We start from the raw sequence: 15,602 nt of genomic DNA, 5'->3' as shown, positions 1-15,602 counted from the left end.
GTAATTTTTGAGGAGCAGTGAAAGAGGAGAAAGATAAAACTACGGTGACTACATAATAAGGCTCCAAGGTCTAGAAAAAAATGATTTGCAAACTTCCAAAGGGTGCAGGAGTCCCAGGGCTCCTGAGGAAGTTTCACTAGACACTCTGGTCTGGCATTCATGCCCTTTACATGGGTTCTGGTCCTGTTCTTTCCCTCCTAAAGTAAACACCTACTCTAAGCCAGTAGCTTTGAAAATGTCTCGTATGCATTATTTTATCTAACCCTGCCAACAAATCCAGGACGGTGTATCTCCATTTTACCTATCAGAACACTGAGGCTGTGAGGTCTAAAAGCATCGCCAGGGTCACCTTGCTGGTACATGTGGTGGAACTGGAATTCAACCCCTTTTCTGACTATGAACTTGCCCAGTGGATGTGCAGTCTACATGTGCAACTCCTTACCTACAAAGGTTTGTTAGAATTCTCCCCTTCCCCCCCCCAAGGGCTACTCACCTAAACAGCCTGAGATTGTCAGCAAGTTTAGGAATATCGGTGATGTCCTCCTAAGAAGAAACAAGTAACATTTCATGGGCTGGGATCTCATGGGTGGGACTTCTACTATGCTTCAGCACTGTCTAATACGGCCGTCAGCCATCTGCCACACATCGCTACTTCCATGTGCGTGAATATACATTCAATAAAATGAAAAACGCAGCTCCACCTGCTCCCTAGCCACACCTCTGGTAGTGAGCTCTGTGGGGTGTGGGGTGCACGTTGGGCAGAGACTGGGAGGGGCCCAGAGCACACGCAGGGGCTTAGAGAGGGGCCAGCCAAGTTCAACTGCTGGACTTGGGTGTTAGCTTGTAGCTACAAATGACTTTTCTGTAAAAATAAAATCCTGTGTAGTCTTTACGTGAGAGTAACTCCCGCTACCTCTAGGTCACTGATTAAACCCTCAAGAGGAACTTGGTCCAAAGTTCACTCTGCAGGGTTGCTGGTGCTTGCTTTCAAACTGAAAAGCCTATTGTTGGTGTCACATAAAAATACTGAGGGAGGAGGAGGAATTTTACATTTATTTCCAGATGGATCCCTTTCCTGGTACACGAATTCAATGGACAAAACAGACAGGAGAACTTTGGCTGAGGGGCCCACGTGTGGCCATATGTGAGACCAAAGCCCCTGCAGCTTTACAGAACCCTGGCACTGTTTGCATCTAGTATTTGCTCTTGCATTCCAATTTCCTATTTAAAAGCATTTAATGATAAGAGAACCCACACCGAATGCCTAAGGGTACGATGACTAATTCTTATTCATCTATTATTTGATCCAGTTACAATGGGCCCACCTATCTGATTCGAAGTGATTAAACTAGTAATTACTCTCCCCGTTGAAGTTAAGCAAAAGGGGAGGTAATGAATGAATTAGACACGAAGGGCTTTCCAGTGACCAGGCCGCTATTAGCTGTACTGCCTGTGACGGGAGCAAGGAACGAGCAGGTTTTATTTCTTTATGCTTTGCTGGAAGGTTTTTCTTTCTTTATTTCCTGAAGTCAAAGAGCTCAAGAATGTTGGACAATATCCTAGACATAGACTGTGCTCCGTTGAAATGTATGTCAACAAACAGATAATACAACTGAAAAGTATTTTCTCCACGCTCACAGTTGCGTATGCACTAGCAGGGTGGTCCCTTCTAGACTTAAGTTTAGGGTCGATCCCATGTTCTGAAAGGTTGAAGTGGAGCCATCTCAGCCATCACCCCTTAGCTCCACGCCAACTCTAAAAAGAACCGTCTTTGGTGGCAATGAAAACATCTGCTAGTCTTTCTCAGGGTGACCCGAGGAAAGCTTGGCAGTTTGATAAGAGGAAAGCACAGCCTCTCTTTTAGAAATCGGATGGGATAGCCTCCTGCTTCTGGTAAAGGAAGGCCATCTCTCTGTGCCCACAGGTCAGAACACAGTCACAGGTCTGCCTTGCATGGCAAGTTCCTACCAGAGGGTTGTCTGCTTTTCCACCTTCCAGGGTCACTTCCAGATGAGACAGCGCCGCTTCGACTTCATCGGCCTCACACTCGCTTGTCAAATCCTGTGTTTCAGCTGATAGGGACAATTTGCTAATGTGATACTATAACGAAAGCAGAGGGCGTAGAAATGTTATGCACACAAATGAACCCAGGTGCTGCGTCTCCTTTTTAAACATTATTATTATTGAAAGGAGAGCTACTTTCTCTGCGAGACAGTTGACACTGAACACACATTCTGACATTCGTGGTCTGTCAGTGGCAGACCTGTTCTCCCCCCGGCCATGGTGTTTGCAGCAGCAAAGAGGTGAGAATTCTAAGAGCATGCGCTCACAGAGGATGTGCACAGGTGCAGGTTGGTTTTTTTTAAGTGACATTTTGCATTTAAATTTACTCTCCTCACTTTCAGCTCTGCCTTCAAAGAAAACAAATCCATCAGGAAGACGATGCAACTGCAAGCAGAACGCACCTGATTTATCTCTTCGGAAAAAGTTACCAACCTGCCCGTACCTGCAGGGCTGCGAAGATCAGCATCTCCTCCTCCGTGCAGTCAATTTCCTCTAAGAGGATGGCCCACCTAGCTTGCTCGTAGAGTTGGTTTATTCGGACAGCATCGTACTAGAGACAAGAACAGACATGTGTGGGGGAGCATTTCCATTCTGCCGCCCAGAAAGTACTGGTGAGGAACCCGGCTCCTTGGCAGGTGCAACGAACCTCAGCTCAGGGAGCTGAAAGGCACGCTTCCATCCTTCCTGTGCCTCAGCTCGTTTTACTGATGCACTTGGAACTTCCTGCTCCCAAGTATTTCCAGACCTCCTTCCGTTCCATGATGGCCCCTCTTTTTCACTGACCACACTTACGGGAGTGGACATGACCATGGAAACGGCTACATACAGTATGAAGCAGGAGGGCTCTCCAAGGACATCCGCAAGTCCAGTACAACCCCAAGCAGGATGTGATCGAAATACTGGGGGAGACGCTTGCTCTCCAGCCATTAAAACATATAATTAAAATCTCAGTAATTAAATTAGTGTGGTGTTGGTATAGTGATTGACAAAGAATCAATAAGAGACAATGTCTGGAAGCCGACTTACATATGTAGATAAATGCAATGTAAAATAAAAATGACACTGTATAGAATGTATATCATTGTACAGAGGGAAGAAGCAATTCAGGCTCTAAACAGGGTTGACAGCATCTGTTATTTGGAGAACATGATGTACGTAAATTGTAGACAAAGTGAGAGTGAGGATGTGAAGTAGTGTGGTAGTTATTTAAAGACATAAACACAGAATTTGATCCAGAAAGTTCACTCGTGGATATGTCATTGGGATCCACAGAAACCTAAACAGGTACATGTAGCCAATGTGTACAGCAGCATTTGTCTCGCTTGCCAGGAGGCACAAACTATTCAGCTGCCGACAAACCAACTTGTACGGGTATCGCTGACAGGGGTGTCACTCCAGAAAACATGGTACCACTTTCTACCCCGACCTCACGGTACTTCTCCACCCCCGTCCCATTTCACTCTCTGTTCTTGAGTTTTCTCTCTTCTTTTCCTCCACCCATCCTTTCTTCCTTCTCCCCTCCCCCTCTCCTTTCTTCTTGAACAGTTTCACCCCTAAGTGGGCATGTCCAACACACTTCCTCCTGCACCTGGCTTACTTCTCTGGGCCTGCTGCTGCCCAGCGCACCCAGGCTCAGGCAGGGCAGGCCCCCTTCTACGTGAGACTTCACCCTTCACTGCTGACCTTGACAAGGCCTGAGACAAGGGCCATTGTCCAGCCTAATTTCTGTCTAGATCTGGTTTGATTTTTTTTTTAAATGGATCTAAATTGTGGTACGACACACTTACTATTTAACCCTAAGTCTAGAGCCCAGTGGCACCCAACAGGCATTCACACTGCGCAGTGGCCAGCACCAGGGTCCGATGACTGGACTCCTCTCATGAGAAAAAGACTCCGCATCCAGGAAACAATGGACTCCGTCTGATGCTTGATTTTTTATAGTGAGTACGCAGCTGACTAAGTCCTTTGGGAAAATAGTTGAGATAAATACAGAGAAGGAATAGAAAGAGTACATCTATCACACTCTGATTAGCATTTGTTTATTTTTCCTTTTATTTGAGGCTTATGCACACAAAGAGCAGAGTTACTAGGAAATGTTAAACCCTGAAGTCGGCCAAGTCCAGCAGACAGCAGAGGATCACTGTGACCCTGGTCTGCACAGTCCTTCTCAGGCTTTCCACAGGTGCTGGGGGAGAGGGACAGATGCCCAACCAAGTGTGTGGGACTCAAGGGCCTTACAGCTTTATGAACCTTGTGAGGTGTCAGGAAAAGCTGGGGAAGCGGCCCAGAGCACCCCTCAACAAACAAAAGCAAAACACATGCAAGAATAGTCACAACAGGATTACTTAGAGCAAGCCCCCAAACTAGAAACATCCAATGTCCCTCAACTCCTGAACTGATACAGGAAATCTGGCATAGCCGTCCATCAATTGGGTTCCCACTCAGGAACCCAAGGGCGTGCCTAACTGACTCCGGCAACATTACATACACCTCAACACTGCATGCCTGAAAAGAATCTAGGGCAAACATTACCTATAGGGCCAGCGTTTTGGCGTAGCAAGTAAAGCTGCCGTCCGCAACACTGGCATCTCGTATGGGTGCCGGTTCGTGTCCTGGCTGCTCCTCTTTCCATCTAGCTCCCTGCTAATGCACCTGGGAAAGCAGCGGAGCATGGCCTCAGTGTCTGGATCCCTGCCTTCCTGGCTTCTGGCTTTGGCCTGGCTCAGCCCCTGCCCCTGTGGCCATCTGGGGAGTGAACCAGCAGATGGAAGATTTGTCTCTCTCTCTCTGTGGCTTTGACTTCAAAAATAATTAAATAAAAATGATTTAAAAAAAATGACCTAAAAATGAGTCTATGATGTTTTGGGGAAAACCAAACTTGAGACAGAAAGTAAACCAGTGGAGGCATGTTAGGGAGTCATCGGCCACACCCGTAAGGAAATTTCCCGGAAGGTGCTTTACAGCTGGATTGCGGGGGCAGACATCTGTCTCAATGGTGAAGTCACCATCTGGGGTTCCCACATCCTGTACGGGGTGCCTGGGTTCCTACTCAGCTTCCTGTTAATGTGAACCCTGGGCGACAGCAGGCAAGGGTTCAGCTGCTTGTGGCCCTGTCCTCCATGTGATAGAGCTGGAGAGAGTTCCAGGACTCTGACTTTGACCTAGCCCAGCCCTGGCTAACAGGGGATCTGGTGATAGATCTTCTCTGTGTCTCTTGATCTGTTTCATATCAAAAGAGGTGATTCGTTTTTTATTTTTCAGCAATATAGTATGGATAGTAGTAACACATTTAGCCACATCCGTACCGAGAGATATCTAGATAGTTATCAACGTCTTCCTAAAACAAAAATAATGTAGTAAAAACTTTATGTACATACCTCACAATACCCACATGTGAGGTGCGGTATATATTCTTCAGAGACTTCCTGGGTCAAAGCTGTATAGAACTAGTAATTCTATTGATAACGCCAAATTGCCTTCCATAGAGGCTAGATTGAATTTGTACTTTGACCTACTAGCAACGTATGGGAGAACCTGTTTTGCCACATTCTCGCTAAGGTAGCCTGTGAAACTTTTTGATACTTGCCAATGTACATTGATTGTACTTCCTTTTGAATGAACCATGTATTCATATCCCTTGTCCATCAGCCCACTAGGTTGCTGGTCTTTTTATAAGTCTAATTTGTAGTGATTCTTCATATCAGGGAAAAGAATTTTCTGTTTGCACTTTGTGTTGCAAAGACTTTTTAACGACCCTTATAGCTTTTTTATTTTGGTCATACATAATATTTCATTTTTTATTAAACTGTACTAACCTTTTATGGATTCTGGATTTTTTATGTTTTGATTGCATTCTTATTGAAATTCATTCTACATTTTTAAAAAACGACTTATTTGTTCATTTGGTTTGGAAGGAAGAGAGATGGGAGAGAAAGAGAAAAAAAGTGAGCAAAACAGAGGTCAATCTTGCACCTGCTGATTTACTCTTCAAATGCCCTCCACAGCTGGGCTGGCCCAGGCAGAAGCCAGGAGCCAGCGACTCACCCAGACCTTCCACTTGGGTGTCAGGGCCACACCACCTGAGCCAGAGCTTGTTGCCTCCCACGGTGTGGGAGCCACGCGTGGGATCCAGGCACTCCCACGTGGGAGGCAGGCCTGCCAAGCAACATCCTAAGCACTGCTCGCAGTGTCTGCCCTTGTGGTTCGTGACACCTCGCAGACACATCACTTTCCACTTTGGCCCGTAGGCTTTGCCCCTCTAAAAGCCAGAGGAGTAGAGGTTGGAATGACCTACATCACAGCTCTTCCCTCCCGTTTCAGTTACTGCTGTTGTCTTCAAATAATGCTTATTCCTAGTACTGATTCAAAATCGAGCTAGTTTTGAGAGCAGCCTCTAGATCGTATTTATCCTATTCACTTAGAACCACAGGTGCTATCATGTCTATTTGAAGAAAGATTTTAGTTACTATAATTTATTTCTTTGTAATCTCATGCATTTGATTTAATTAATTTTTAAAAAAGAATTTTTTATTTTTATTACAAGGTCAGATATACAGAGAGGAAGAGACACAGAGAGGAAGATCTTCTGTCTGATGGTTCACTCCCCAAGCAGTCTCAATGGCCAGAGCTGAGCCAATCCGAAGCCAGGAGCCAGGAACTTCTTCTGGGTCTCCCACGCAGGTGCAGGATCCCAAAGCTCTGGGCCATCCTCGACTGCTTTTCCAAGCCACAGGCAGGGAGCTGGATGGGAAGCAGGGCTGCTGGGATTAGAATCGGTGCCCATATGGGATCCTGGCGCGTTCAAGGCGAGGACTTTAGCTACGCTATTGCGCCGGGCCTGAATTTTATTTAAGTAATTTAAGAACTCTTGTGTAAGGTCTGATATTTTTTGGTTCTCAGTATGTGACTTAGTTCTTGGCATTTAGTACTGGCTTAATAAATAAGTGCATAAATGAAAATCAGATGGGGCACAGTCTGAATGGATAAAAGGGGCCAAATTACTACCACTGAAATGAGCAAATGCCAGAGTATTATTTATTATTTATTTGTATTACCTAGTTTCAGAAAAGAAAAGTAAGGCAGCTTACTGAAGTAGATGGCATATGGTAAGATTGCTTAAATTAACTAAAAATCCGGCAAAGAAAAATGAGAGTTGAGTGAAGACTAGGCTCAGAACGTGTGAATTTGGTTCCAACTGACAAAGCAAAGAAGAAAACTGTTATATAACTCACACTACCTTTTAATCAAACCTATTATGTAAGAGAAACAGTACTGTAATCACTCCTAAAGATCTCATCAAAGAAGAGCCCAAAGGTGCCCTTTGCCCTGACTCAGTGGGAGTTACGCACTGCCACGGGCATTCGAACAAGCAACAGAGCTGGCATGGGAGCAGCCAGCCCTGGCCACTTAACCACTGACCCAGAGCCCTACAACATGGCTATGAGAAGCAAGGAAGGGGAGAAATTCAGAGAACTTATTTCAGCCCACATTAGTGTCCAACAAACTTCAGGTGGGAGAATTGTACTGGCAGTGGAGACGCAGGCCAGCTGAGAGCATTTCTCTAAGACAACCCCCTGTTTTCCAGCCCCCAGGAGTTAATGAAGCTCCCAGAGGAAAGTGTTACTTGGACCACCACGTGATCTTGGCTTGCTTACGGGAAGTTGCCCTTGATCTTGGCCCCTGAAAACCATTTTCCTTCCTAAGCCTCGAAGGCTTCAGCTGTATAAGCCCCTCTCTGCTGGAATGCAGAGGGTAGCACGCATAGACCCCTGTATATGTTGGCAACTTAGGAGTCACATAGCAGGCCCACTGGGAACCACAAGGCATACACCTGGCTTGGTCTAACCTTGCAGAGCTAGCGAGCACACAGAATCATCAGAAATGTTGACAACTGAATGGCTCCATTGTACATCCTATGCATTCACATGATAAGATAGAGCCAGTAAGGGAAGAGGAAAAGCATCTTACTTTAGGGTTCAAGTCGAAGAAACTGTAGTATTTAAACCGCAACAGCAGCTGCTCGTCCTCCTGGATGCCTTGTTCCATAAGGGAGCGTGACGAGTCCAGCCAGCTGGAAAACAGAGAGTTGGGGTGAGCCGATCACTTTATGGACATATTTGTCATGTTCTTACGTTATAGATGAGGGCACTTAAAGATGTGGAAAAACGAAACTGAAAGATAAGTGCAAAAAATCCTGTCAAACCCATGCAGTTTTTCTTAAATAATACACATTTTCTACAAGCTTTTTGAAGATCTCTTTATACATGGATTTCAATTTTTTTAATGCCAAAACATTTTTAACTCAATTTCCACAAACTTTTAGAACTGTGTATCTTCTTAAGATCAAATTAATGTAACAACAATCAGTAAGCATTAGAATAGTTTCCACTTGCATTTTATTGTAAGGTTTCTCATATACACACTTCAAAAAGGTACTTCAAGAAATTCATGGAAAAATGGAATTAAAAGTCTGACTTTATTTTGGTGTACAATTTTTAAAAATTCAGTTTTTTTCCATAATGGGCATTTTCCATGTATTATACAAAACTATTTTATATTGAGCCTTTTTTGGACCCAAAGCACTCCTGCTTTGAATTCATTTTTCAGGAACTTTTTGAAACACCTTGTATGTGTAATTTTCTCTTTGCTCACTGACACTAACAGTGAAGGGGCCAGGTGGTTTTCCCAAGCTCAGTGTGACAGCAGAGGAGCCTGGGGGGCTGAGCCATCAGGTGACCGTCACACTGTCACGCTGTGTGCTGGAGCCAGCAGCAGATCCTGTCTGCATGGCCTCCCCACTGTATCAGGTGGTCCACCCAAGCCTGCGTGCCTCTCCACAATGAGCACAATATTCATGGCTGTCCAACAGGTTGGCCCCTAGCCACAGGTGGCTTCATTGTGATGAGGGGTGTATTCTAATTCATTTAAATTCAAATTCAAATGTGAAATCCTTATGTGGCTGGTGGTTTCTGTACTGAGACACAGAATCCCAAGGTTGAAATAAAACCAGATGTTGATGGGGAGTAACAGTGGAGATGAAAAGCTACTGAGAGACCTACAGGGAACGAGAAGCAGCCAATGCCACTGCTTAGCAATGTCTTGAATGTTCATCGCTTGATGCCCAGTTGGGGAACAAGAATGACCAAAAAGTCATCTCCATTCTATGGGCCAAGGAAGAGACCACTCTTCACATAAAGGGGTCCATGGGACCCTGGAGCAGGCAGACTGTCGGAGTGACAGGGAGCAGACTGTTCTTGAACATTGATACTTGAGAAGGAGGAGGGCTGTGGTGACAGGGCAGCTTTACTAGACAAGTAGGGAGCGGGCAGTACAGCCATGTCCTGGGGGCCAGACAGTGACAGCGAGAGCCGGTCAGAATGGGGGTCCAGCTAGATCAGATGGAGAATGGCGAGTGGCCAAGAAATTTGGCTTAGTTAGTGGGCAAGGGAAGCAAAAGAAGTGGTAGTTAGAGAACTAGTTTGGATGTATTTCTTGAGTCATTCCAAATGGGGATGCAGGTCTTGCTGATACCTTAAGGGAGAAGTGACACGCTGCAAGAGAAATCAGAGCCCCGGGGCTGCCCTGGCACTCCCCTGGCACTGGCCTCCCACAGCCCACAGACGCCACTTTGCCCGCCACTGTGGTCAAGAACTGGTATTCACATACGCGAACCTACCAAGTTCTCCCAACCCATACCTTCCGCTCTTCTTCAATGTATTGAAAGCTGCATTCCCCGATCCCATTTTTTTGCTGTTGTTGGCACAATCAGCACTGCCTCTTGCTAATGCAGTGTAACCCCCAGATCTCTGTTAACTCCCCTCCCCTCCCGCTTTACTGTACTGGCACCGGTTCTGAGAAAGGCAAAACGGAGGCGGCTCCTGACCCTGCGTTAAACTTGGCTTTATCGATGAGTGTCCAGGGCTGGTACATGTCACTGAGAACTTCTGGTGACTGCGGGGGCTGGCTGAAGGCGAGGATGTTACAGTTGTGCTCCGTCAAAGGGCTGTCGCTGAACCATGTTATGGTGGAGGAGGCTGGCGTCCCGTTGACGGGGTCATACATTGGCGTCATGGTCTTACTGTATAAGCCAGAACTTACTGAAAGACAAGGGACGCATGCATGCTGATATGAGATTCAGGGGGCGGGATCTGCAAGAAAATCAGTACCCACATTTCCTGCACTGAACTGAAGTTTAACCTTCAAGATTTGTACCATGCAGAAAAACCTACAGTTTTTCAGTCTACAGGTTGATCATTGGACTCTGATTTGCGTAAAATGCCAATACCCCCCACCTTTTTCTCTTCACGTTGGAACAGACTTGCCAGGGAGGCCTCAGTGTACGAAGCAAGCTGAGATTTGGTTATTCGATATACAAAGGAACGGCTAATGCCCCTCCGGAATGGTTTCCATCTGCCCTCTCCTCCCTTACTCCGCAGAAAGCTGAATTTAGGGAAGGATCACACAGAACAGAACCAGGAAGAGAGATGCCCATTTAAGAGTGCCAGCAGATCTCTTTTCTAAACAGCGTTCATTTTTAAATCCCAAGTTCATGCGCAGCTATACTAAACTTCACATACATCAGCAACATGAGACGTGATGTTAAAAGAATAAATGACTGGGGTTGGCATTGTGGCATAGCGGGTCAGGCTACCACTGTGATACTGCCAACACCTGTCACAGCTTGGGAGTCCCAGCAGCCCTGCTGGGCGAGAGCTGGCCTGCTGCCTTCAGCCCGGCCCAGCCCTGGCTGTCTGCGGCTGCCGGCAGAGTGAATCTATAGAAGGAAGATTTCTCTATCTCTCGCTTTCTCTGCCTTTCAAATTAAATAAAAAATATTAAGCAGACATGTTTACATAATCTACAATCTTATTCCTTTGTTTGGGGCTGTCAGATGTACATAATCCTGATGTGTTTCCCCTCTATTCACAAATCAAAACAATTACGAAAGATCACAGATCACACCTGGTGAACCTGAACTTGTCGAGGAACATTCCAGGTCCAGGACGTCTTCAATCACAGGCTCCTTGTTACTCTTGTCTTTTTTTTTCTTCTTCTTGAAATAGTCACCAGAAGGTTTTAGCAGGGACAATTCTTCCGATCTTCTGATATCTAAATACACGGTAAAATAAAAAATGACAAACAACAAATTAAACTTTTTAAAAGATTTATTTTATTTTTATTGCAAAGGCATATTTAAAGAGAAAGATCTTCATCTGCTGATTTGCTCCCCAAACGGTCGTAACGGCTGGAGCTGAACTGATCTGAAGCCAGGAGTCAGGAGCCTTTTCCAGGCCTCCCATGCGAGTGCAGGGTCCCAAGGCTTTGGGCTGTCCTCTACCACCCTCCTATGCCACAAGCGGGGAGCTGGATGGGAAATGGAGCATCTGGGACATGAACTGGTGCCCACATGGGATCCTGGTGCATGCAAAGTGAGTATTTAGCCACTGAGCCATTGTGCCAGGGTCACAAATAACAATTTAAAAGAAGCAAGATGAAAAGCAAAAAGAAATTCCTAAGAAGTGAGCACATCCCTGAAGATGGCACCTGTGAAGGGAAGAGAGCAGAAGGGGAAGAGACAGTATCTGGACACTCAGTCCTGATTTGTTTTCAATTTTTCTTTGATGAAAATATTTTAAACGGAACCAAAGCAAAGGGAATAGCGTAATACTCCTCTCCATGTGTGTACCATCCTGCTTCAACCACTGTTAACATTTTGCTGCTGTTTCATTTCGTGTGGAGGACACACACACACACAGAAGCAGAACAAGGCAGAGAGAGAGAGAGAGAGAACGCTTTCATCCATTGGTTCGCTACTGAAACATCTGCACCTAGCCAGGACGTGGCCACATCCAGGAGTCTGCATCCTGGTCTCCCACATGGGAGGCAGGAGCCCAAGTACTTGAGCCATCAGCTGCTTCCCAGAGCTCAGGTCGGCAGGAAGCTGGATGGGAAGCAGAGTGTTAGAAACTTATCCTAGCTTCCGCAATAAGGGATTCTAGTGCGGAGCTAGCCACCGTGCCAAATATCTGCCCTGTTTACTTTTCTGTGTCATATACCTACCATCGACTTTTCTCTTCTTCTCTTCTACCCTCCCTCTTTTACCCTTTCGCTTTTTAAAAACCACCAAGGGCCATGCCTGCTGTTTCCCTTATGGACCCAGGAGCTGAAAACTGTTCTCTTTTACACCACCCAACAGCTCCTTCCAGCCCTGTGGCCAGCCTCCCCATCTCTCTCCTCTCCATCTCAAAGCCTGCCGACCCAGCATCCCACAGCCAGAGCCTGCAAAACACCCACGTGGGCAGGGATGAATGGGCCCCAAGAGCAGCCTTCAGCGAGGGATTAGGGTGGGGCAAACAGACTTTGTGCTCGGGGTTAGTCAGCCCTGGGGCTGGGTCTGTTTGTTGGGGTCCCCCAGCGGCTCCTAGCGTGACTTGGTGGGTGACATGCTCTTTCTTTAAGTGGTGACCTCTTCCCCATCTCACGTCTCTACCCACACCCCACAGTCCCTGACATGACTTCCCAAATAAACTATTTGCACCTGTAGGCTTATCTTGGCTTTCGCTTCTGGAACCCAAACCCCTCTTCCTCATTCATTGAACATGTTTCTAAATGCTGATCAGACCAGCAGATAAGTACTCACTGCCCTGACCAGCCACTGCCCCAGGTCAAAGCCAAGGAATGCGAGTGTTTCTGGGATTAGTGCCAGATCCAGAGCAGTGGTCGCACTGAGCATGCTTGACGGACACACCTGCAACCACCTCAGTGCACAGTAGACACAGCAGCCTCGTGATGAGCTGAAACTTCAGACAGCAAAACAGAAATCCTAACAGCCTCCACATTTGAGTTAGCTTTAATTGATTTGATATAAAAAGCAGTGATCAGAAATGCCAAGTTCGGAGGGGAGGGTGCTGATGTTGTGGTGTAACAGGTCAAACTGCTTCCTGAGAGGCTAGTATCTCCTAGGAGTGCAAGTTCAAGTCCTGGCTGCTCCACTTTGGACCCAGGTCCCCGCTCATGCTCCTGGGAGGGTAGCAGAAGATGGCTCAAGAGTTTGGGCCCCTGCTCCCACGTAAGAGACCCAGATGAAGCTGCTGGCTTCTAACTTTGGCTGGACCCCTCCCTGGCCACTGTGGCAACTTGGGGGAGTGAACCAGCAGATGGCAGATCTCTTTCTCTGCCTCTCTTTTCCTCTCTGTAGCTGTTTTTCAAGTAAAATGTAAAAAATGAAAGAAGAGAAATGCTAGTTGAGCCCTTGGGATTAGCATGAGTGGTCTCCCCAGGAAAGGGCAACATGGGAATGCGTGCTGCTTCTGAAATCTCAAGCGTTGGGCTCTGTGGTGATGTGCCTCCAGCCCACAGCAGCGTGTGGAGGCTATGGCTTCATTGAGTTCTACTTAAAATAAACCGTCCTGTTTCCTTTTAGAATTTCATTGAAAACACTGTGCATTTGTTCTTGCCGTTTGCCCAGCAGGCATCAGGAAGATGGCTGGGATTTGGGTTGATTTATTTACGCTACAAATACTGAGCAGCTAACGTGTGCCGGCATGGTGTCAGGAGCTGGGAACAGAACTGTTGGCCAAGTGGTTCCGGCGCTGTGTCCGCTCCACTGCCCCCTCCTGCTGGCGCTTTCCCCTCCATGTACCACCTACCCCTTCTCAATGCCCTGTCTTCTGCTCTTATCTGTCGCATGCATTGGTTGAGCTCTGACCCTGTCTGCCAGGGGCCAGGTGGTCTCGTCCCCTGTATCGCTTGTACATCCCACACTCATCACAGGTCAGGGGGACAGTAGGTGCTCATTAAACATTCGCTGAGTAAATGCGTGAGTGCATGGTGCGGCTCTCCAGCTTAATGAAGAAGATAGATTTCTTAGTAACACAGTCATTATTCTGTGCTCAAACGCCAACTTTTGATCCTGGCACTAAAGAATACGATTTCAGAAAATCTAAACATCATCATGGCACAAGGATCCCTCCGTTTATGGAGTCCCACAGATGTTGAGACTGTGGGATAGCCAATCCCCAGGCGATTGAGTTTCCAGTCCTAAGTCTGTGTACTTTTTGGCTTCCCAAGTGATTTTTGTAGACCCGGCAGCTTAGGAGAGCGAGGTGTTAATGAAACTATTAAGGCATTGCAACACAGCAGCTCCAAAACACCACCGCCTCACATCACAGCACACCTTTGTTTGCCCTAATTGTAATCATGATTTGAATATAGCTTGGAGAATGAATTGGGGGCGGGCTCTCCGAATGGTTTGGCTCTGCTGTTTCTTCGCCCCCTTTGGGTGGAAGTGAATCTGAGTTACGCCAGTGATGCTCTCTGTGGTTTAACGCCTCACGCAGTGCGCAGACCTGGGCTGAAGGTGTGCTGCCATGAGAAGGGAAGAGGGCTCCCGAGCCCCACTCCCGGTGGGCTCAAGACTCACTTTCCTTTTCCGTCCTATTTCCTGGGAGTCCACAGAGAGCCCCCCAGGGTACTCACTCAGGGTCTTGCAGATGTCCGTGACGGCTCTGAACACCACGGCGGAGAAGCTGACGCGCAGTCTCACCGTCTTCACATTGGGCAGGCGCAGGCGGAGGGTTTTATGCTGCGGGGTGAACAGCAGCCTGGCGTCGGCCTGCACCCCGCATTTGTCCAGGGTCCAGTGGGTTTTCAGCAGCCAGCAACGCTTCTGTTCCCACCAGAGGGCGAAGTCTGACCAGTCCTGCGCGAGGTCTGCAAAAACAGAGTACACGGAGAAGTTACAAGCGCGCCAGCCAGACAAGTGGGTGAGTGCCAGGCGCTCTGGGGGCGCATGGTCGAGGTGCAAAAACTGGAGCCGACAGAGAACTATCTGCTCCTGCTTGGCTTCTCTCCAAAGACGCCCAGGCGAGGCAGGGAAGAAACATGTGAACGTCACCCTCGCCCGCATTTAAATGCCGCGGAAAAAACAGGATCACAGCATTTTTGCTCATGATGAATGCCAACGTCTTTAAAATCCCTTGATGTTACCATCTTTTTTAGAAGGTCAGGAGGATGTGGCTTCACGTAGTAAAGTTTGTTTCTCTTGCAGAAATGTGTCCTTGCACCAGAGCATCATGCTGGAGGACCAGGGGTCCCCAGTCACCTCCCAGACCAGGGAACCCCGAAACTGACCCCTCAGTCTTGTCAGCCACATGCAGCGCTGACCAACATTGTCATCCCTCTCTTCAAAAGCACCTACATTGAAATTAGAGCTGAACGTTCATTCCATTCTATGCAGGCATCAACACAGAAGCTTTCCTGTCCTTAAGCATGGATATCAATGTTAACTTTCCCTTTCATCGTGTAGGTATTTAAGCCTTTATTTTGCTAAATTAAGAGGTCCCAGGCTTTTCCTTAAATAGTCTCTCTTTAGGTAAGAAAATCTCTCAGTGCTGTTAGTAGATGTATACGTTGGCATGTCTTCTTTTTTTTTTTTTTTCCAAACGTCAAGGCTTTTAAAAATAATGATTTTAGGGGAAGAGAGAGTGAGTGTGCACACATGTGAGAGAGAAAGAGAGAGAGAGAGAGAGAGAGAGAGA

The 15,602-nt window shown here is 46.9% G+C and overlaps 1 protein-coding gene across 3 annotated transcripts in view; it reads right to left on the bottom strand.

Annotated features, from left to right (window-relative positions):
- FERMT1 (FERM domain containing kindlin 1) overlaps nt 1-15,602 on the bottom strand; it is a 33,307-nt gene that overhangs the window by 13,407 nt on the left and 4,298 nt on the right. For all 3 annotated transcript variants that reach the window (XM_058679707.1, XM_058679708.1, XM_058679709.1), the window contains exons 3-9: nt 14,542-14,775; nt 11,026-11,172; nt 9,947-10,160; nt 8,032-8,134; nt 2,507-2,614; nt 1,969-2,100; nt 494-543 (exon numbers count right to left, since the gene is read on the bottom strand). In XM_058679707.1, coding sequence (XP_058535690.1) covers nt 494-543; nt 1,969-2,100; nt 2,507-2,614; nt 8,032-8,134; nt 9,947-10,160; nt 11,026-11,172; nt 14,542-14,775 — 988 coding nt within the window. The remainder of the gene's footprint in view (nt 1-493; nt 544-1,968; nt 2,101-2,506; nt 2,615-8,031; nt 8,135-9,946; nt 10,161-11,025; nt 11,173-14,541; nt 14,776-15,602) is intronic.

The sequence above is a fragment of the Ochotona princeps genome, chromosome 22 (assembly GCF_030435755.1).
Source record: "Ochotona princeps isolate mOchPri1 chromosome 22, mOchPri1.hap1, whole genome shotgun sequence".
In the NCBI taxonomy this organism is placed as follows: Eukaryota; Metazoa; Chordata; class Mammalia; order Lagomorpha; family Ochotonidae; genus Ochotona; species Ochotona princeps.
Note: the sequence above shows the minus strand (reverse complement) of the source record. Positions and strands in the feature narration are given on the sequence as shown.